At 36.8% G+C, this 23773-nt stretch overlaps 1 protein-coding gene and 1 long non-coding RNA gene across 2 annotated transcripts in view; one reads left to right on the top strand and one right to left on the bottom strand.

The window, feature by feature from the left end:
• Positions 1-1903: 1903 nt before the first annotated feature.
• The window catches only part of htra1a (HtrA serine peptidase 1a), a 33469-nt gene continuing 11599 nt past the window's right edge, over positions 1904-23773 (top strand). The window contains exons 1-3 of the mRNA XM_048191247.1: positions 1904-2554; positions 16797-16899; positions 17034-17238. Of these exons, the coding sequence (XP_048047204.1) occupies positions 2089-2554; positions 16797-16899; positions 17034-17238 (774 nt within the window). The 5' untranslated portion in view covers positions 1904-2088. The remainder of the gene's footprint in view (positions 2555-16796; positions 16900-17033; positions 17239-23773) is intronic.
• LOC125268782 lies at positions 4163-16800 on the bottom strand. Its single transcript, XR_007184965.1, has 3 exons — positions 16437-16800; positions 16152-16304; positions 4163-4221 (listed from the first exon to the last, which is right to left on the bottom strand). It is a non-coding gene; the product is annotated as an uncharacterized LOC125268782 (long non-coding RNA).

The raw sequence follows: 23773 nt of genomic DNA, 5'->3' as shown, positions 1-23773 counted from the left end.
TTAAAAAAAAAATCCAGTTCTTTTGGTAGTTCCAGTGTTGTTAACTAAAACTATTATATTAAAATAATTTTAAGAAAACAAATATAAATATTAAATGAAAGGCAATTTTTCTAATTTTATGTTAACTGAAATAAAATTTTATTAAAATAAAAAGTTAAAGTAGTAAAATTACTAAAACTGAAATGAAGCTAAATAGAAATATAACAAAATAAAAATGACAAAAGCACAAAATAACTAAAACGTAAACTAAAAATTTGAAAAATCTAAGGCTAATTAAAAATATTAATAAAGAGTATAAAAAATAATAGTAAAATAATACTGGATAGTTTAAGTACTTTCTGCATAACAGTTACTAAAACCAAGTGAATCAACAGATTTATGTTACATCAAAAAATAGTTTTATTGGGATACAGGCAAAAAGTACCAGCAACATTTCTCTTGTTTATTCATCATCTGCAGACAAGTCTTTTCAAATTTCTTCAAGTTGTATAGCGCTGACCTAGCGTTTTGTTGTTGTCATTGAAATTGAAAAGATAACTAAACCATTAGTCAGAACTGTCCAACTTAAAAGGCTTTGTTCATGAGGAAAACCATAAAATCACCCACTTTGAGTTTCTCAGTTCCATTTAACCACAATAACAACCCAGCCCTAGTCGTCAGGCCTCACCCCTCATAAAGACACTAAAACAGCCTAACAGTCTGGTCAGTCAGATAATTTAGAGTCAGTATTTAGACTAATTATTTTTATTTTTTAATCTTTTTTTTTTTTTTGCATGCAGCATCATAAAAATATAGATAGACCTATCACTAACATCTCAGACATGTAGTTGGTGTGCGAACAAGCTCTGCGAGACACATTATAGGTCTGTAAAATTCCTGGACTCACTCTCATCCATGAACGCTGCAGTCCATGTGTTACCACAAAAATGTTTATCAAGCTTAATTCAAGTGCCTGTAAATTATGGCAGGAAGCTGAAGCTCAGCACCACCACAAGTAAATGACTCTGTTTGCTGCATGGTTTAATTATGGGTTCAATTAATTTGCTATAGCTATTTGGATCATGGGGTCTGTTTGCCATCAGATTCATAAATGTGATAGTTTTCCATAACAATGGAAATACAGAAAGAAGCCCATACACATTCTTACTGTGTTTGTGCTGGTTTGTGGTATATAGGAATTAGTTTATTTGTCTTCCTGTGGGTTTTATACACATTTAACTAGTGACACTTTAAGGGTTGAGTCAGATGTCTCCTTTGACACCTTTTTCAATATAGTTTTGTTTAGATGCTTAAGGTTTCAGGAGATTGCAATGTTGAAAAGCTAATTCCAGAACTCCATTAAACACTACTTTTCCTGCTTTCTTTTAGCTACTCCACACTCTTTCCCTAGAAGTCTTCCTGTTTGTTCCATGTAGCATTTCTTTTTTTAGTTTTAGCTGGCGAGAATTGGTAATATGCAAGCAATAATAACAGTATTAACATTACTGTTCTATAAATTAATAATAATAATAATAATAGTTAGGCTATGTGTATTGAAACTGTTAAATCCCTCCCTGACCTCCCGAGTGTATGTTATTGTTCCATAAAACGTCTAAATTTGTTTAAAACATTTAGTATGATAATTATTCTTTCCCATGTTTTTAAAACTGTTAGTATTAGACATCACTGTAGTCAAAACGAGAAACACATTACAGAAACAAATCCTGAAAATTCTTTGAATTATCCTATTACAATTACATTTTTTTTTCATCGAAAATGTTAACATGCAGTGAGTAGGGTTTCAAAGCATCAGAAACTGCTTTGCTCTGATTCCACATCAGTCTGAGAGAGTTTTCCCACATCCAGACCAATCGCAGCGCTTGTTGTCATTGTGGTGAAGTGTGCGCGTGGAATCCGGGGCTCTTTTATAAACGCTGCGCCAGCAGAAACTCAAGAGACGCGCATTGTGCTCGCTCCCGCGGCGCACCAAATTTACACAGCTCGGTCCAAAGATTATTCCCGCTAGGAGGCAGCTCGGTTGGTTTTAGCAGACATTTAAAGCCGCATAATTCTCAATTTACATTCCTTATTTATTTAACGTTGATAAATATGATTTGGGTAACTCTGTTCTGCATCTGTGTCTTGGTAACATCGTTGCAAGCCGATGCGCGCCTCAGTAAACGCTATGTGATCGGCGGATGTCCGAGTCAATGTGATAAGTCCATGTGTCCGACAATGCCGAAGGACTGTCCAACAGGGCAGGTGATGGATCACTGTAACTGCTGTCTGGTGTGCGCATCCGGAGAGGGAGAGGCGTGCGGCGGGGTGGGTAAGCTTGGGGACCCGGTGTGTGGAGAGAGTTTGGAGTGCTCCGTTACCGGAGGAGTGGGCCACTCCGCTACCGTCAGGAGGAGAGGGAAACACGGCATCTGCGTGTGTAAAAGCAGAGACCCTGTGTGCGGCAGTGATGGGGTGTCCTATCGGAACATCTGCGAACTGAAGCGGGTCAGTAACCGAGCGCAGAGCCTGCAGCAGCCGCCGGTGCTCTTCATACAGCGGGGAGGGTGTGAGACATGTGAGTACCTCACCAAAACAAACTGTGCACAGTTTACATGTTCATTTAAACATAATTTAAATTAACAATGTGCACTTTAATATGAAATTTCACATGACAGATAGATGGATTGATTGATAGATATGAGAGAAAGAATGATGGATTGATTGCATGAAAGAGAAAGTCCAGATGTTGGCAGCATATGCTGGTCTTTGCTGGATGGTATATTCATCATCATCTGCAAAACTATGCACCCCATATTTATGATCTTGTTCCTTTGTAACCCCTATTGGTTGGGGATGTTGCTTTCTTATCATGCAACTAAATGTCAGACAGACTCATTTTAGTCATATATTCTATAATCAAAAAAGGAGGACAATGTCTTGTTTCTGTTAGTAGACAAACTGGATAAACATCAAAATCTCAACCAGTAACAGAAATGATAAGTGTTTGAGTCATGCTTGGGTTTATGCCTGTATCATCATGTTTATGATGAATTGGGGCCATTCTGGCTACATTATTAAAAGACTATGAGTTCTTCAAACTGAGTGTAAATTGATCAATGATAGAAAGGCTCAACTTCAGCCATGAATCTTATGTGTTGCTTAAAGGGATAGTTCACCCAAAAATGAAATTTCTGTCATCATTTACTCAGCCTCAAATTGTTCCAAATCTGTATGAATGTATTTCTTCTGCTGAACAAAAATAAAAACAAACAGTTGATGGGCCCCAATGACTTCCATCTATTTTCCCCATACTATGGAAGTCAGTGGGGCCCATCAACTGTTTGGTTACCCATATTCTTTAAAATGTCTTTATTTGTGATCAGCAGAAGAAAGACATTCATACAGGTTTGGAACAATTTGAGGCTGAGTAAATGATGACAGAATTTTCATTTTTGGGTGAACCATCTTTAAGTCTCTCCACTCAGTTACAATTACAGTGGCATGAAAAAGTATGTGAACCCCTTGCAGAATCTGTGAAAATGAGAATTATTTTAATAAAATAAGTGAGATCATACAAAATGCATGTTATTTTTTATTTAGTACTGTCCTGAATAAGATATTTTACATAAAAGATGTTTGAATTTAGTTCACAAAACAAAACAATAGCTGAATTTATTAAAATAACCCCATTCATAAGTTTGTGAACCATTGATTCTCAATACTGTGTGTGGTTACCTGGATGATCTATGACTGTTTTTATGTTTTGTGATGGTTGTTCATGAGTCTCTTGTTTGTCCTGAGCAGTTAAACTGAACTCTGTTCTTCAGAAAAATCCTCCAGGTCCTGCAGAAATTTCAGTTTTCAAGCATTTTTGCATATTTTAACCCTTTACAGCAGTGGCTGAATGATTTTGAGATCCGTCTTTTCACACTGAGGACAATTGAGGGACTCAAACACAACTATTAAAAAAGGTTCAAACATTCACTGATGCTCCAGAAGGAAACACGATGCATTAAGAGCTGGGGGGTGAAAACTTTTGAACAGGATGAAGATGTCACAATTTTTCTTATTATATTTAAATATCGTTGTTTTTCATTTAGTACTGAAGCAACAGAAGATACATGCATGTTTCCCGGAAGAAACATTAAGTACAATTTACCTTGATATTTGAATTCAAAAGTTTTCACCCCCCGGCTCTTAATGCGTCTTGTTTCCTTCTGGAGCATCAGTGAATGTTTGAACCTTTCACAAAACAAAAAAACAGTTGTGGATCATCAGGTAACCACACACAGTATTGAGATTCAATGGTTCACAAACTTTTGAATGGGGCCATTTTAATAAATTCTGCTATTGTTTTGTCTTGTGAACTAAATGCAAACATCTTTTATGTAAAATATCTTACTCAGGACAGTACTAAATAAAAAATAACATGCATTTTTTATTATCCCTCTTATTTTATTAAAATAATTCTCATTTTCACAGATTCTGCAAGGGGTTCACATACTTTTTCATGCCACTGTAGTTATTTTAATGCATTTTGACCCTCATGTGTTTCAAGTTAGGTCATATAGCATCAAGTCTGGTCATAGCACTTACTCATAGGATACACAAACACAGTCTGACCTATTAAGTCCATTATGAATGGAGAAAAACCAGAGCAGCTTGTGCTCTTTTAGTATGTGTGTGTGTGTGTGTGTGTGTGTGTGTGTGTGTGTGCCCTCAGAATGTTCAGTTTCACCTCTTAAAATGAAGCCTCTCGCATCTTACTTTCTGTGTTTGTACATATTTGTGTTAGATAGAAGGTTTTTAGAGATGAATTTGAGCAGGTTGTAAGGGATCTACTTTTATGAGATAGTTTTAAAAATGATAAAGGTCCTATTTTTTTAGTTGAAATGTGGTCTCTCTTTATCTTGTTCCTTGTTTCTTCATTACTCTTACTGAAAGAGCCTCAATGTATTCATTTTTGGCACACATTGAAACTTAAATTGTGGCTGAAAGTGGATAGTTGTCTTGGTCTTTTGTTGGATTTGTTATAGTGAATCCTCATGCACTTGTTGGCTCACAAACACTTGTGTTTTTAGAAGCTAAAATATTAAGGATATGTCTGGCATAACTGTTGACATCTGTCTTGTCTCTGCATATTGGCCTAATAAAGGCTCTAAGCAAAGTGCCAAGCTGTGAGAGGTCTGTGGCTTCCAAGTCCTGGCCTCACCTAAAGAAAACACACTGCTGCAGAGCTCATGATGTCATTTTCATCTGGATCTGAAGCTGCCTGCATCTCTGCACACCTCTCCTTCGCTGGCTGCAGATTTAGGTCATATTGTGAGCCTTATGCATTCAGCAGGAAACAGATTTTTACTGAAGCAAAAGGAAAATCATCCAGACACCCTCCTGCAAGACTAGATGTTTTAGCCAGTTTTGGGTTTTTAATAATTGGGACTGAAGGAAATGGCCTGCACACCGTTAACCCAAGGAGGGGAATGGGAGTTACACCACTGTTCTGATATAATTTGAAATGCTCTGCAGAGACAACTTGACTCATGAACACTGCAGTACTTTAATAATCATAAAAATACATAGCACACATAAATATTGGGTAAAATAATACATTTTAATTACACTCAGCAATTTCTACTGTGAATTGAATAGAAGGTTAAAGGGTTAGTTCACTCGCCCTCATGTCTTTCCAAACCTGTAAGACCTTCGTTCATCTTCGGAACACAAATTAAGATATTTTTGATGAAATCTGAGACGTTTATGACTCATCCATAGACAGCAATATAATCACCACTTTCAAGGTTCAGAAAGGTACTAAAGACATTGTTAAACAGTCGACGTGACTGCAGTGGTTAAACCTTAATTTTATGAAGTGACGAGAATGATAACAACTTTATTCAACAATATCTTCCTTTCTGTGTCATTCTCATACGTTGTTTACATCCAGCGCTTCCAGGTTCTATGTCAGAACGCCGAATCATTATTGGCCTCGCATACGTCGCGTGATCAGCTTTGGCCAATACTGAGCCGGCGTTCGGACGTAAACACAGAAGCCTTCACTCTGCTTACTGCGGCAACTGCGCAAGAATAATGACAGGGAAGAGAAGAGATTGCTGAATAAAGACATTATTTTTGTTTAGGTTTGCACACAAAAAGTATTCCTGTCGCTTCATAAAATTAAGATTGAACCACTGCAGTCAAGTCGACTGTTTTAACAATGTCTTATAGCTTTCTGGACCTTGAAAGTGTTGATTATAGTGCTGTGACGAGTGAGATACTTCTCTCGGATTTTCTCAAAAATATCTTAATTTGTGTTCTGAAGATGAACAAAGGTCTTACGGGTGTGGAACGACATGAGGGTGAGTAATTAATGACAGAATTTTCATTTTTGGGTGAACTCACCCTTTAAATTGACATTTCTCAGTCTTTTCTTCTTTGTCAGCAATCTTGGGTTTGTTTTTCCACTGAGCTTTTTGCAATGCATTTTGTGATTGCCCTCACTGCAAAGTATCTATGCTGCTTTAGAAATTGTCTGAAATTAGGCATATTAAAACAGCATATAATTATGTTTTGTAGGCAGATCACTAGGTTTTGGAACATTTTTTTATATAGAAGGAGTCAGAAAAAGGAGTCAGAGAAAGAGGACCCATGTGTTTGTAAATGTGTATTTGTGAGTGGTTTATATTGGATCTTTGGGATCGGTTGTAATCCTGAAATGAGTAATCCTGGAAAGAGTAGTGGGCAGTGTGTGCGTTTAAGCTTATGTCAGTGTTCTCTGTTCTTCTTCTGCATGGTTTTCATTAAGTATTTAAGTATTTCAGGCTTGTTTCCCAGTGTTTTGTATTTTATGTCTTGCGCATTTGTTCTGCTGGCACTTTTGTATGTGTCTTTTGTCTTTGTTCTTGTTCATGTCAGTTTATTTGTGTGTATAAAGAATCAAGAATCACAGTTCTTCATTGCAGTGTAATGTATAACCAGAGCATTGGATTTCTCTCAGGATACAGACACTCCGCATATCTGTGTTTTTGTCTCAGGCTTTAAATGGCTCTCTGTAGTATGTCTGTGCAGGTTTATGTGCTTTTATCTGATTTATTTGCTGTGTGTGTTTGTTCAGTGGATTTCATATAGGCGCTCCGAGGTTTGTCCTGTCCAGACTTCTGTAGATTTGTTCAGTAGCCTTACAAATGCTGATGAGGCACATATTTCTCCAGTCTCTGGTTTCTCTTTCTCTTTCTCTTTCAAATCGCATTTCACTGCAAAATCAAATAAAAATATAGCTGCAAGCAGCAATTAATGGGATTCAAGCGTTTTAAGGCCTTCTAAGGATCGCACTAATGGTGTATTAGTTATAGCCGTTTTCAGGTTTTTTTCCTGTTATAGCACCACCAAGTGGCCAGTCACCGCATCCTTTTTCACGCGACCACAGAATGAGCTCTTACATAGGTGTGCTGAGTTTGGTGAAAATCTCATTCTATTCATGAGTTACAGCCATTTAGTAAAAGTGGCTCCACCCATTTCGAAAGACCGTGAATCAGAATTTAATTTTTTTTATGAATAATTATTGACAATGAGACTCTGGAGAATCTCGCTGCACTGGTCTGGTTTGGCAAAAAACCTAGGAGTAGTTCACAAAAGTACCTTTTTAAAAAAAAAAAATCCAAAATACCTGAAAATTTCAACGAGTGAACCCGAGGCATACATCTTGTCCGCACTGAGCCAATGAGGATTCCAACGAAATAAGACACTTGAGCCTATGCCTAGTTGTTCGGGAGTCATGAGCCATTTTGTACTTTTAACTACTATAGCGCCCCCGTCAGGCCTTCCGGGGCGAGCCTTGGTGACGTTGTAGACTTTGTGAGCACTACCAGCCCTCAAAGTTTTAAAGGTGCTAAAGAGGATGTTTTGTTTTATACATTTTTGCAATATTACTTGAAACTGTCTTTACTAACTGATAAAAGACTATTTATTAGGTGCACGGAAAGGAATAATATCAATATACATCATCTGTGCACGAGGTAGGGCCTTAAAAACATCAGCCAATCGTTTACGCGATGATCGCGTAAACGATTGGCCCTCTGGCTTGTCAATCACTGCCGTGACGTTCCTTGTGAGAGACGAGCGCGGCTGTGCGCTCCAGTAACTTTCCACACTCCACAGGCGCCGCATGCAATGTTTTTGTCAGGAGACAGGAGTAACAACTGCAGATTATGAGTTACCTGCGGTGAGTCCGACATAATGAATCCACTAACACAACACAGCGAATGCCGGTGGTAAACACTCGTGTTCCAATACGAGTGTTTACGAGTTTTGGGAGGCGTTCCTTCGAAGGAGGGGGGTTGTTCTTACGGATGCGCTCATTTAAAAAACTCAGTAACAGTCTTTGGTTTCTCAGTCGAAAAGATCCTCTTTAGCACCTTTAAGTCTCTACGAACTTACAGTTTGGTCTGCCCGATCACTTTTAGGGGAGAATGCTGATGGAAAATTTAACAATTACTTGAACCCCTAAAGATAATATATTTTTTCATAAAGTTTTGTTTTGATGGCAATATTACTTTATCATGACAATCATGTTATTTTTGTCTTATAGTAGTGGAAATTGACTTAATTTACATCAAATTATTAAAAAACCTTTTTACTATTGTTCATTGACAAAAGTTTTCCACTCAAACTTTTATGCTTTTTAAATTCCACCATCACTTGTCTCCACCAGTCTCACCAGGTTTATGTTTATCCATTCCAACATCTATTTTTGAACTCTTTCTCTCACATCCTGCTGCTAATGCAAAGTAAAGAATCACAGTCTCTCAAATCCTTTACTATTGACCTTTCTCCAAAACTCTGAACAGCAGTGATGGTGTGCATGTCGAGGTAGAAGATTTCATCCTTTATTTGCCTCTTTGTTCCACTAATGTGTATTGTATAAAGTCTGAGTAAGGTTTTGTTCTTTGTATATATGTATGTGTGCTCTGTTTGTGCAGAATCGGCCTTTGTTTAACTCTCTTCAATTAGCATGTTATAAAAGGCATGTTTGTTTATCAGTGCAGTCAAGTGCTTGAACTCTTTTTACTTATAGTAACACACACAAAAAGGTCTACACTTGCATTTTCAGTCTAGTAATTAGCACATCTATAAGAACAAGAATAGACAGGCACATAAGTGTGAATGAATTCTGTTATGAACAAGAAGGGACTCATTATTAATGTTTCATGATTTGTCATATTGAATTATGTCGCTTTTTCTCACTGCCCTGGAGCTTAGAGCTTCTCCTTTTCTTTAAAATCCTGCAATATACTGCAAATATATTTTCTCCAGTCCTCTTTCTCCTACAGCCACCTCTCCTTTAGTCTCTGTGCCTCTGTAGTGTAATATAGGGCAGTAGGACTTTCCCACAATAAGGACTCGTTTCCTTCTCTCTGCTCACCTACATAGGCCCCGACTGAACTCAAATAAACACACTTCTCGAGACTGAAATCTTCACAAACCCCACAGAGAGGCCTCAGACGGAGCTTACACAACTGTAACTAGACACCATAACTATAACTCAGAGCCACAGGCATGACCTGTTCATGTTCGCAATGTTTCAATCTCTCACCGGTTCTATTGACTTTTGTTATCACTGTGCTAGCCAGGAAGGGAGCTTCCCTGAACAGAGCAGAAATAGAATAGAATAGAATAGAATAGAATAGAATAATTTACCCCCTCCTTCATCCACATAGGCCTTTACTACCGTTCAAAAGTTTGGGTTGGTATGATTTTTTAAATGTTTTAGAAAGTAGTCTCTTATGGTCACCAAATATTAATATTGTTAAATATTATTACAATTTAAAATAACTTTCTATTTGAATATATTTAAAAATGTAATTTTCAGCATCATAACTCCAGTCTTCAGTGTCACATGAATCTTCAGAAATCATTCTAATATACTTATTTTCTGCTCAAGAAGCATTTATTATTGTAATCAACTTTGAAAACATATTAATATTTTTATAAAAACAGTGATGCATGTTTTTATTCATGAACAGAAAAGTACATAATTTACTTAAAGGGATAGTTCACCCAAAAATGAAAATTTGATGTTTATCTGCTTACCCCCAGAGCATCCAAGATGTAGGTGTCTTTGTTTCTTCAGTAGAACACAAATGATGATTTTTAACTGCAACCGCTGCCGTCTGTCAGTGGTATAATGCAAGTCAGCGGGAACTTGAACTATAAGAGTAAATAAAACACGACAGACAAATCCAAATTAAACCCTGCGGCTCGTGATGACACATTGATGTCCTTAGACACGAAATGATCGGTTTGTGCGAGAAACCGAACAGTATTTATATAATTTTTTACCTCTAATACACTACTATGTCCAACGGCATTCATCACTTGATTCGTGATGTCTGATCGCGCTCTGACAGCGGCAGAGATGTCTCGCGCTCATTGAAGTATATGCGCGAGACATCACTGCCGTAGTGGTGTATTAGAGGTAAAAAATTATATAAATACTGTTCGGTTTCTCGCACAAACCGATCGTTTCGTGTCTAAGGACATCAATGTGTTGTCACGAGCCGCAGGGTTTAATTTGGATTTGTCTGTCGTGTTTTATTTACTCTTATAGTCCAAGTTCCCGCTGACTTGCATTATACCACTGACAGACGGCAGCGGTTGGAGTTAAAAATCATCATTTGTGTTCTACTGAAGAAACAAAGTCACCTACATCTTGGATGCGCTGGGGGTAAGCAGATAAACATCAAATTTTCATTTTTGGGTGAACTATCCCTTTAAAATAGAAATCTTTTGTAACATAATACATTCTTTAACTTTTAATCAACTTAATGAATAAAAGTTTTTTTTTTTTTTTATCTTACTGACCACACTTTTGAACATTCTTACTACACAATCCATTGTGAACAAAAATTATTTGTGCTGCAATAGTGTCTTGAGTTCACATGAGTTAACATGTTAGCAAATATTATTAAAATGTCCTAGCGTGATTTATTGAATGCAAAGTCTTTGAACATCTGGATTGAAGATTTATAGTCAAATTCAGATAAAGCTATTGTAACATGCTCAGTATATTTTAAAATCAAACTTTTCACTGAACACTCTTAGATAGCATTTAATCTGCATTCAAATGCCTTGCTGTTTCTTTTGATGTAATGTAATATGAACAAAAAGTCATGCTCATGTTGATGGTGTAACCTGCTTTCTACAGTCTGTACTGTATGTCTCCACCCCCAGTGAGAGACACCCAGGATCTCTAGGACAAATGTAATTTCATTCACTGGCAGTGGTTCAGTAAAAACACAAAGGCCTAAACGTAGACTTTGATGTATTTAGGTCAGAGCCTAGCATATTCTTGCAGGTTTAGTTTGTAAAAATATAACTTTAGGTTTTACTAAAGAAATTAGCCAGGCTGTGAGTTACAATGTTTGTACCACAGGTAAGGTAATGTGCCTTTTTTAATATTGAAAAGAAAAAAAATACATAATTTTATTATTGACAAAAATAAGGACAAACAATTGTTCTGCCATGTTATATAGTTGATTAGTCTAATTGCAGTATGTTTATGTTTGCATTCAAAACATATATTCAAAACATACCTACCTTTTTTTTTTTTTTTTTTTAAAGGTGCCCTAGAACCAGTTTTTACAAGATGTAATATAAGTCTAAGGTGTCCCATGAATGTGTCTGTGAAGTTTCAGCTCAAAATACCCCATAGATTTTTTTTAATACATTTTTTTAACTGCCTATTTTGGGACATCATTAACTATGCACCGATTCAGGCTGCGGCCCCTTTAAATCGCGCGCTCCCTGCCCCCCAAGCTCTCGACTATATTACAGTGCATTTACAAAGTTCACACAGCTAATATAACCCTCAAATGGATCTTTACAAGATGTTCGTCATGCATGCTGCATGTATGCGTTGGATCATGTGAGTATGGTATTTATTTGGATGTTTACATTTGATTCTGAATGAGTTTGAGACTGTGCTCAGTGGCTAACGGGCTAAAGCTAACATTACACACTGTTGGAGAGATTTATAAAGAATGAAGTTGTGTTTATGCATTATATAGACTGCAAGTGTTTAAAAATGAAAATAGCAATGGCTCTCTTGTCTCCATGAATACAGTAAGAAACGATGGTAACTTTAACCACATTTAACAGTACATTAGCAACATGCTAACGAAACATTTAGAAAGACAATTTACAAATATCACTAAAAATATCATGTTATCATGGATCATGTCAATTATTATTGCTCCATCTGCCATTTTTTGCTATTGTCCTTGCTTGCTTACCTAGTCTGATGATTCAGCTGTGCACCTCCAGACGTTCTGCCCTTGTGTAATGCCTTGAACATGGGCTGGCATATGCAAATATTGGGGGCGTACATATTAATGATCCCGACTGTTACGTAACAGTCGGTGTTATGTTGAGATTCGCCTGTTTTTCGGAGGTCTTTTAAACAAATGAGATTTACACAAGAAGGAGGAAACAATAGTATTTGAGACTCACTGTCATTTCCATGTCCTGAACACCTTTAACTTTTTTAATAGGGATGGAAGATTGCCATAGTCTGTTCCTGCTTACTGTGGCACATTTCTAAGTGAAACGGCTTCTCAAACAAGAACAAATGTAGGATGGGACTTGATATTGTTTATCGAATTGATTGAATCGTTGGATCATTGTGGTTTGCTATTGGTTTGCTATAGCTTTTTTGATTAAGGTTTATGAGGGCAAATGAATTGAAATAAAAAAGAGATGTGCATGGATAAATCATTTGTAATAAATACCTCAGTATTCCATAAAAATGAGATTTGTCCATTTTGATTTCATGGAATTTAGAGTTGGAACTCTCCATTTTATAATAAGGTGTTTTACATTATTGGATTACTGATTCATCCTTTTAGATTGGCAATGCGAAAGCAGCTTCATGTGAAAGGTATACTTTGCTCTTCTTGACCATGATCTTTTTTTATTTTGTTTTATTTTGTTTTGAGCTTTTCTCAAAACATGTGATTTTAGATTGAATGCTGTCCCTTGTTTAATGTTGGTGTGGAGCTGGTCAGTCTCACCACAATGGATATTCTGCCGTCATAAAATAAACTTTTGTTTCCTTTTCCTCTTGGTCAGAAGAGGATGGTTAATTGTGATGGTTGGAATTTTGTGCTCAGTACTGTGTTTTCGAACGTTTCATTGGATGAAAAGTCAGCACAAAAGCACAAAAGCATGCAGGTGCGAATGTCAACAATGATTTTGGTTCTGTCAGGGTTGGTAATGTGATTAACTGTCAGATGCTACAGTCTTACAACACTGTGAGCAAAGGTTATGGAGTCTTAAACCATAAATGCATCAACAGTAGCACTGGTTAAATCATTCTGAAGGTTAGAGGAAGTGTGGCCAGAATACACACTAATAATTCATAAAATGTCCAGAAAGGTTTTGTTCTGTCAGAGATAAGAGGTTATGGATTTGTTTAAATCTTTGTGATCCTCTTGGGTTTCAGTACCTGAGCTTGGGCCAAGATGAGACAAGCATGTCTGATTCTATTGTCTCTGCCAGTGCGTTTGACCTAATCACAGGTCTGTCTTTCAAAGAGGAAAAAAAAACCAAATGCCTTTCCACTGCATGGCTAAAGGGAGGATTTGTTTAGAATTCTTTGGCGTTTAACTTCCCAGAGTAAATCTCCAGTTCAGTCAGACTGATGTACGCTAAATGTAAGAGGAATTTAGACAGTTAATGACTGAAGAGTTTATTTGCATTCCTGTACATACAGTTGTCCTTTTATAGCACATTTTAGTGTCCTAATTTCTCTTTGGCAGAATACAAATTCATTCTCACGGTCAAACTTGAGCTCTTTTTAATGCTGTTTACCCAAAAGCAATACAGCAGAATAGACCTGAGCAACCTGTTTCTGCTTGTTCCTGTTTCACAACAGCCCTGGAAATCAATCTCCCAAACGTTTAGCCATTTTTAACCACTACATCACCAGTATTCAAATACAGATGTGCATATTCACATATTTATTTATTTATAATAATAAATATAAACAATAAATAAATAAAATATCGGTAAGATTTTTTTAATGTTTTCAAAAGAATATTCTTATCCTCACCAAGGCTGCATTTATTTGATAAAAAAAACAGTAATATTGTGAAATATTATTGCAATTTAAAATAACTGTTTTCTATTTGAATATATTTTAAAATGTAATTTATTCCTGTGATGGCAAAGCTGAATTTTCAGTAGCCATTACTCCAGTCTTCACTCTAAAAATAAATGGTGCTATATAGTACTAAAAGTGGTTCTTTGGCTCGTAATCATTGGGGAACCACTTTAAGTGCCATATAGCACCAAATCTTGGTGCTTCAGTGGTTCTTCAGCGGTTCTTCACTGGTTCTTTGGGATGACTGAGGTGCTATATAGCACCGCTACCATTTACAGAATCGTAAGCCCTTGTATGGTTCTTCAGTGGTTCTTCGCTGGAAAATCCAAATATGGAGAGAGAGAGAAAGAGCGCGCATTTGAATTTGCGGCAGCATTAATATGAATGGAGTATATAAAAGTGTTTGTGTGTGTCTCGACAGTTACAAATAAAGCCACAATAAGCTCATGGAGCTAGCTTGTCAATCATTATTTTGATGGATGATGCTGCGAAAACTCTGACCAATGATAGGACAGTTGTACTCGCATGTGACTTGCCTAAACGCATTTTGGTACGCTTTGAAATGTTACCATGTGAAAGTGAACCGAACCAAGAAGAAAATGCAACATTGTAACAAATGTAGTCCCTGTTTCGGAACAAAACAAGCGATCCATAGGTGTGAAAACACCCTAAAGATATGGTGCTACATAGCACCAAAAGTGGTTCCCCTATGATTACAAGCTAAGAACCACTTATAGTTTGTCTGGCTATCACCAGACCAAGCTCAATTTAAAATTGAATATTGGTCTGGGGAGTCTGTATGTATTTCCTACTGCACAAGAGGCGTGATCAACGAGCATTATTCACGCAATTGGATAGTCCTTCAACCAATCAGATCAACGATCCGGGTGACGTACTTTGCAGAGCGACGTGAAAACTCCAGACAGGTTTAGTTTGTATTGGTTTGTAGCATTGATCAGCGGTTTGCAGAAGCAGCAATGGCATCGAGCGATTTTTGCAGGTTGTGCAAAAAAACCCATGAAAGTCAGTGGTATTTACACCCACTCGAGCGATTTGTTTGCTAAACTAAAGAAGTCATTCAGTATCATCGAAAGGTTAAAAGGAATTGGACTGACGGTCGTGCTTGCCGTCGCTTCTCTATTGTCATCGTGTTATACCCGCCAATAGCGAGCAAGGTGGATAAGCCAGTCGGTGATTGGTTCCCGCAAAAGTGTAACAGTAGCAGTAGAAATGTATGTACGGGTTTCCAGACTGAGTTGCCGGGCGAAATCAAATTGCCGGCAGATCAGGCTGGGTTTACCCAGTCTAACTTATAGTACTATATAGCACTTTTCTTTAGAGTGAGTGTCACACGATCCTTCAGAAATTATTCTAATATACTGATTTTAGTGCTCAAGAAACACTTATTATTATCAATGTTGAAAATAGTTTCTTGAGCAGCAAATCAGAAGCCTATTAGAATGATTACTGAAGGTTCCCTGAAGACTGGAGTAATGATGCTGAAAATTCAGCTTTGCCATCACAGAAATAAATTACATTTTAAATGTAAAAATATTAAAATAGAAAATTGTAGTAATATTATAATGAATAATAATTATATAATAGTAATGAATAATGTAATGTAATAAATAATTTAACAAATAAACACAGCCTTGTTGAGCGTAACAGACTTATTTCAAAAACATTTAAAAAATCTTACAGACTCCAAACTTATGAATGGTGGTGTTTTTATACATACATATATATATATTTATTCACACCAGGAAGCTAAAAATCAAGGGTTTGGTTGTTTAATGGATGAGGAAAATGATCCAGAACGTTTTCTTTCCGCAAAACTGAGAAGTCTTAACTATAATTAGGTTGAATTACTGCACGCCAGCGCCACGCTGGATATGACTTTAATTACACTTGAGCAAACAGCATAGCTCTTCATAAACCACTCCACTCTTTAATTTTAATGTTCCCTCACTTAGCACAATCCCATCTGGCCACAGACATGTTTATCTTTTGAACTTACATGCTTTCCAACAGCCAGGTCTTCTTGGGGTCCCTGTGATCCCATTTAATTAAAAGGGCTCCTCCATCGTTGCAGCGACTGTCTTACTGATTGGATCAAATGAGAGCTGCTGTCGTCTGTGCCTTTGTGTCTGTGATGCAAAACAGTCTGACCCTGAGGGCGATGGAACGAATGAATGTGTAAAATTAAAAGAGCAATTTTCATACACTTTGTGTATGTATATTATGAGCTTTTGAGTGCCGATAGTAAACTCTTTTGGTTGAAATGGAAAAGAATATCTCTCACTTCTTTTCCTTCATGTTGAAATTACAGAGGACAAGAGTCAACATTTCCAGACACGTCCTCCAAGAGACTCCTCAGATCTTGTTCCTCACGTGTGTGTGTGTATGTGTGCGAGTGTGTGTGTGTGTGAGTGTGATGCTGACTTACGTAAGCAACAGAAGTCCCATATATATATTTACACAGAAAAATCCCACCACTTTTCTTTTTTTAGTTAACGACTAGTCTCATATTCCTTTCCGTGACCTGTTTAAGTGATGTCATTTGATATTTTCAGATGTTTGTCCTCTACTGTCCATTTCTTCCTCCATTTATACATTGTCATTACATCTCATTTTCTGTTTTTGTTTTTTTGTTTTGTTTCAGCTGTCCATGATAACCCCAACAGCCTGAGATACAAGTACAATTTCATTGCAGATGTTGTAGAGAAGATCGCCCCTGCTGTGGTTCATATTGAACTCTACCGCAAGTAAGGATCTCTCATTAGCTCTCACATTAGCATTAGTCCATTAAATAGACAGAGGAACATTTGACCATATGTGTTTTTCTTTACCTCCATTTCCATCTCTTTCTCTTTCATGCTCTTTCCCTCTTTTTTATTAGGATGGTGTACTCAAAGCGTGAGATGGCAGTGGCGAGCGGGTCAGGGTTTATGGTGTCTGACGACGGCCTGATTGTTACAAACGCCCATGTGGTAGCCAATAAAAACCGTGTGAAGGTGGAGCTTAAAAATGGAGCCTCTTATGATGCTAAGATCAAAGATGTCGATGAAAAAGCAGACATTGCCCTTATAAAGATTGATCCACCGGTAAGAGGAACCAACACAACACTGCTTTTATAGGTCACCGTGATTTTGTCAAGTAATGCTGGGTACACAAGATAATCGGGCTGATTTTGGGCAGATTTCTCCCCTTCCGACAATCCTAGGTAATGTCCCGATTATCTTAATGGTCCTACAGATTATCTTATGAGATTTTCCTTTTAGTGTGAAGTGTGTTAAGAGTGATTGAATCTGCTCTGAAGAACGTCGGAAGCGCCCCGATCGCGAATCGTAAATATTCAACATGTTGAATAGAAAATGAGAAAAATGTTGTTAAATTTCGAGAAAAAAGTCGAGATAAAATTTTGAGAATAAAGTCATTAAATTACGAGAAAAAAGTCATTAAATTACGAGAACAAATTCATTAAATTATGAGAACAATGTCGTTAAATTTCGAATTTCGAAAAAAGTCGAGATAAAATGTTGAGAATAAACTTGTTAAATTAAGAGAAAAAACTCATTAAATTTCGAGAAAAAAAGTCGAGATAAAATGTTGAGAATAAAGTCATTAAATTACGAGAAAAAATCATTAAATTACAAGAACAAATTTGTTAAATTATGAGAAAAATGTCGTTAAACTTCGAGAAAAAAGTCAAGATAAAATGTTGAGAATAAATTCGTTAAATTAAGAGAAAAAAGTCATTAAATTACGAGAAAAAAGTCATTAAATTACGAGAACAAATTCGTTAAATTATGAGAAAAATGTCGTTAAATTTCGAGAAAAAAGTCGAGATAAAATGTTGAGAATAAAGTCATTAAATTATGAGAAAAAATTCGTTAAATTACGAATTTGTTCTCATAATTTAACGACTTTTTTCTTTATCTCGACTTTTTTCTTGAAATTTTACGAGTTTTTTCTCGTAATTTAATGAGTTTATTCTCAACATTTTATTCGACTTTTTTCTCGAAATTTAACAACTTCAATCTCGAGATGGTTTTATTTTTTTATTATTGCTTGGCCCTAATCCTCTTCCGTAATTGCTCCCTGCCTATCGTCCGTCATGTTTATTCTGAAGTCTCGAGAGATTTTGTTCACAGTCGGGACTCTAGATGAAAATCTGTTTGTGTGTGGTGTGCTGTCTTTGTCACATCACGGCACACCACACACTATATGAGCAAAACGGTTAAATCTAGTATTTTTTTTTTGTTTTCATGTTTGTGATCTCTCACATTTTGAAAATCTTATAAGTTTTCAAAAATCTTTTAGTGTGTACCCAGCATAAGGCATGTTCCTGGATCAATATATTTTGTTGATCCTGGAACAGCATTCCTGTATGAAAATTTAGCACTGACCCTATCCCTACACCTAAACCTAACCCTACCTATAACTTATCCCTAAAATCAGAGGGAAATGATAGATGAATAAGAATGGTGCACAAGCCCTTAACTCTGGTTGTAAGCCTAAACTTGACATAAACTGTAAACTTGTCCCTCAAATCTGATCTTTGGTTGATTGGAATGTTGTTCCAGGATCAACAAAGATGTTCATCCAGGAACATGTTGTATTTGGTAAAATCATGTTTACAGCTTTGGTCTAGCATTTTACAACACATTCTCACTCCCAACTTGTCACGTATTGAAGCCTGGTCAGGACCCCTCTGCGTCACTTTTTAAAGGATTAGTTCACATTAAAATGCAAATTACCCCAAGCTTTACTCACCCTCAAGCCATTGTAGGTGTATATGACTATCTTCTTTCTGATGAACACAATCTGAGTTAATATCCTGATGCGTCCAGACTTTATAATGGCAATGAACAGGACCAACGAGTATGAAGCTCAAGAAAGTGCATCTATCCATCATAAACGTACTCCACACGGCTCCGAGGGGATAATAAAAGCCTTCTGAAGTGAAGCGATACGTTTGTGTAAGAAAAATATCCATATTTAACAAGTTATGAAGTAAAATATCTTGCTTCTGCCAGACCGCCTTCCGTATTCAAGTTATGAAGAAACTGCTTACGCTACATCCTACGCCTTCCATATTCAACTTACGAACTTGCGTCAGTTACGCATTTTCCGAAAGTTGAATATGGAACACCGTCTGGCGGAAGCTAGATATTTTACTTTATAACTTGTTAAATATGGATATTTTTTCTTACACAAACGCATCGTTTCACTTCAGAAGGCCTTTATTAACCCCCTGGTGCTGCTGAGGAGTATGTTTATGATGGATGGATGCACTTTCTTGAGCTTTCTACTCGTTGCCATTATACACTGCCATTATAAAGCTTGGAGGCATCAGGATATTTATTAATATAACTCAGATTGTGTTCATCTGAAAGAAGAAAGTCAAATACTCCTAGGATGGCTTGAGGGTGAGTAAATCTTGGGGTAATTTTCATTTGAAAGTGAACTAATCCTTTAACGCACACATTTAGTGCCATTTTTCGAAGTGCAGGGTACTCCATTGACAGTTAGGCATGGGAATGTTATTGTCATGATGAAATTACATATTGGGTTATAATTTTTCCATTATGATATGTTGGGGTGTGATTCACAATGTAATCAGCCAGCATAATTTTATTAACATTTATTTGTTTTTATATTTACACTATTTAGACACGTTTGAACATGTTACCCAACCCCACCCATAAACCTATCCATTTGTGTATTATATAATATAAAACACAGGATATAACAGGCAGATATGACTACAGGCAAAATTTATTCAAAAAGTGCAAATATTCTAAAGTGCTCCAAGGCCACACAATTGATTTGTGTGAAGATGAAGAACATCCCAAAAATGATCACTGTCTTCATCCGCCTTAGATCCTATGCACACATTCAAAAATTGCTGCCTGAAGAAGCATTACGTCAGCTTTGATTGTGAAATGGCATTATGCTTGTTCGACTAAGACTTTATGCAGCGCTGCGCAAACCGACCGATCGATTTAATGTTTAATTTTTGTTGCTAGAAAAAAATATGTATTTAATATTTATATTATATTAAATTTTACTTACTGAGGTTGACAATCAAATTGCCAAAAGTTTTAGATCCTGTTTTGTACTCTATTCATGTAAAGTGCCATATATCCTTCTACAACAAATCCGAGCCTCTTACTGTCAACATTCAGGTTGATTTACAGCAGGACTTCCCTTCAATAGCATCCTTTAGCTGTTCTCCCATTTTAGGTTGACCAGAAGAAAGGGTAAATGAGGTTGAGGAAGGTAAAGACAGGGGTGGAAATAAATACTTTCAGAGAGAGAAAGTTTACAAGGCCTCAGGAACAGATGTTGTACTCTCTTCATCAGGCATAAAGGTGTTTTTAAGCACATACACATTCACACAGAGACTCGAAGGCTAAAGTAATGCTCCAGAAAGCAGTTTGCTGAACTGTTTTAATGACACTTATTCTCTCAGCAGGCACTTAGCATGTTTAGCCTACCACAGACCAAACATCTGTGTGGTTTGTGTACTAAGGTGGACAGATTGAACAGTTTTATAATGTCTTTTTTACACAGGAAGCCGCCTCACCGTGGTTTATAAATGGAAATGAAGGTTTTATTTTTGTTCCTGATTGTTTATACAGAAAAGGTTCAAGAATGAATACACTGCGATGCAGCAATTCGCCAGGCTCTGTTTTAGGGTACTATTAGAGTAACATCAAACCAAGTCCAAATAAACTAAAAGTGTTTCATTAACAGAAAAAAAACAAAACAGATAGACAATCTAAAGATTGCAGGAATTCAAACTTGACTATATTTCAGCAATTACCGCATTCACATAACCCTGGAAAGGAGACTTTTCATGTAACCAAAATAGGAACATTACTGACCCCGTAAATACAGAATGACCAACACAATCCATATAAGGCATCTTAGGCGAAATTTTCTATTACCCACAACCTCCCGCTCATTCAGGTCAGTGCAGTGCACTGTGCAGACTCTTATAATATATGTCAATGTGGGCTGATAGACACCAGGCAGCATGTTTGGCTGACAATCCTAACCTCACAATCACTCATGCTCTTAAACATATGTTCTCCAGAGAAATAAAGCACACGCAAACCCAGACTGCAAGTTTAATCTGATCCGGTGTTCCCAAAGAATGCATACTGCTCTAAGATCAGATTCCTCGACTGCTTCTTATCCCGATCCCAGTAGTCAAAACAGATCCCATGGCAGTGCCTATAGTCTGAGATGTTTTATGTAGCTCTCTCTCTCAGCTGGTGTTTCTGCTGCTGCTGGATTGAATCAGTGGCTCTTTAACACCCAGGTGCTAAAGAGTTTGCCCCAGTTTGAGTGAGTGATCTTGAATGACATCATGGCCATGTGTGTCTGTGTGAGCAACTGTGAAAGAGTTTAATAGAGACAGTTCAGACTTGTCTCTGATAAAATACTTGTCTCTAACTAACAGGGCATTTAAAAATAAAAAATAAAAAGAGGATCAAAAAAGGGCATTGGCTTCAATGGCACAACAAGTGAGTTAGAGTTCATGCTGGAAAAGGATCAGGCAAAGACCCTGGAGAGACTGAGTATGTGAGTGTGTGTGTGTTTGAGAGAACTTGTGTGTGCCTGCAACCCTGTAAGCAATTACTGCAATTTCTTCCCTTTTTCTGATGCATGATGTAAGATTTTAAGTAGGTCAGTACTGTCAAACTTTCAGTAAGTATGCTTACATTTACTGTTATAATTGAGTTTTTGAGTAGTCAAGCTACAGACTGAGCCGCCTATTTTACTATATATATATATATATATATATATATATATATATATAGTAAAATGCGTAAAATATTTTACAAAATATAAATTACTGCTTTAGTCTAACTGAAATTGAACTTTTAAAATACATGTTAAGTATTTTACATTGTTATCTAAGGTATTTTTCAGTTCATGCATTCTCTGGGAATTGAACTCTTGACCTTGGTGTCACCACGCTATATGATTTGAGGTACAGGAATGCTAGTTGGAAGTAGAAAACTAGTGAACCTACCATTTTGAAAAACACAACTAAAAACTGAACCATTTGAATGAACTGATTCACTAATATAAATCAGGGCTGTGTCCAAAATCGCCCCCTATACCCTTAAATAGTACACTATTTGAGGGGACAGCCATTTGTAGGGGTGTCCGAAACCATAGTGGACGATATCGAGTGCACTCATTCAATCCCACAATAACGAGTGTTCAACTGATGTACGCTCAACAGCTAGAGAATACCCATAATGCACTTTGAGAGTCGCATGCCGAATGATTTCCCGCATCTCGCCAGAAGATGCTACCCGCAGCTGAATAATTTATCCATCTATTTTCCAAACTGCACTGGTTACATGTGGCTACAGCATAATATCATACAGGTATAAATTTATTTTAAGTAATTATTAAATTGTTTAATTAAAGGTGCTGAAGAACAACTTTTCAAAAGATGTAATATAAGTCTTAAGTGTCCCCTGAATGTGTCTGTGAAGTTTCAGCTCAAAATACCCCATAGTTTTTTTTTTTATTAATTTTTTTAACTGCCTATCATTATAAATGCGCCGATTCAGGGTACGCGGCCCCTTTAAATCTCGTGCTCCACACCCCAAGAGCTCGCGCTTGCCTTAAACACCATAAACAAAGTTCACACAGCTAATATAACCCTCAAAATGGATCTTTACAAAGTGTTCGTCATGCAGCATGTCTAATCGCGTAAGTATAGTATTTATTTGGATGTTTACATTTGATTCTGAATTAATTTGATAGTGCTCCGTGGCTAAAGCTAACATTATACACTATTGGAGAGATTTATAAAGAATGAAGTTGTGTTTATGCATTATACAGACTGCAAGTGTTTAAAAATGAAAATAACGACAGTCTTGTCTCAGTGAATACAGTAAGAAACGATGGTAACTTTAACCACATTTAACAGTACATTAGCAACATGCTAACGAAACATTTAGAAAGACAATTTACAAACATCACTAAAAATATCATGTTATCAATGATCGTGTCAGTTATTATTGCTCCATCTGCCATTTTTCGCTATTGTTCTTGCTTGCTTACCTAGTCTGTTGATTCAGCTGTGCACAGATCCAGACGTTAATACTGGCTGCCCTAATGCATTGAACATGGGCTGGCATATGCAAATATTGGGGGCGTACACCCCGACTGTTATGTAACAGTCAGTGTTATGTTGAGATTCACCTGTTCCTCGGAGGTCGTTTAAACAAATGAGATTTATATAAGAAGGAGGAAACAATAGAGTTTTAGACTCACTGTATGTCATTTCTATGTACTGAACTCTTGTTATTCAACTATGCCGAGGTAAATTAAATTTTTGAATCTAGGGCACCTTTAAGCTTTATACATAGTTTCCATGAAGAGTTCAAGATAAATCTTACTACTGGAGCCACCAGTTTGTTAAGTTTCATATGATTATTAAACAGCAAGCACAAACTTTGCAAAAGCGACAGCCCTTCCGGTGCAATCAGTGTCCGAATTCACTCCCTCTTTTTCATTCACTCTTTCAAGTGGACTATATTAGTGGAGTAATGTAGGGAAGAGTGAATGAGGGTAACTTACTGAATAGGGGGAAATTTCGAA

Source organism: Megalobrama amblycephala, linkage group LG5 (assembly GCF_018812025.1).
Source record: "Megalobrama amblycephala isolate DHTTF-2021 linkage group LG5, ASM1881202v1, whole genome shotgun sequence".
NCBI lineage: Eukaryota > Metazoa > Chordata > Actinopteri > Cypriniformes > Xenocyprididae > Megalobrama > Megalobrama amblycephala.
The sequence above is the reverse complement of the archived record's forward strand: the minus strand, read 5'-3'. Positions and strand labels throughout refer to the sequence as shown.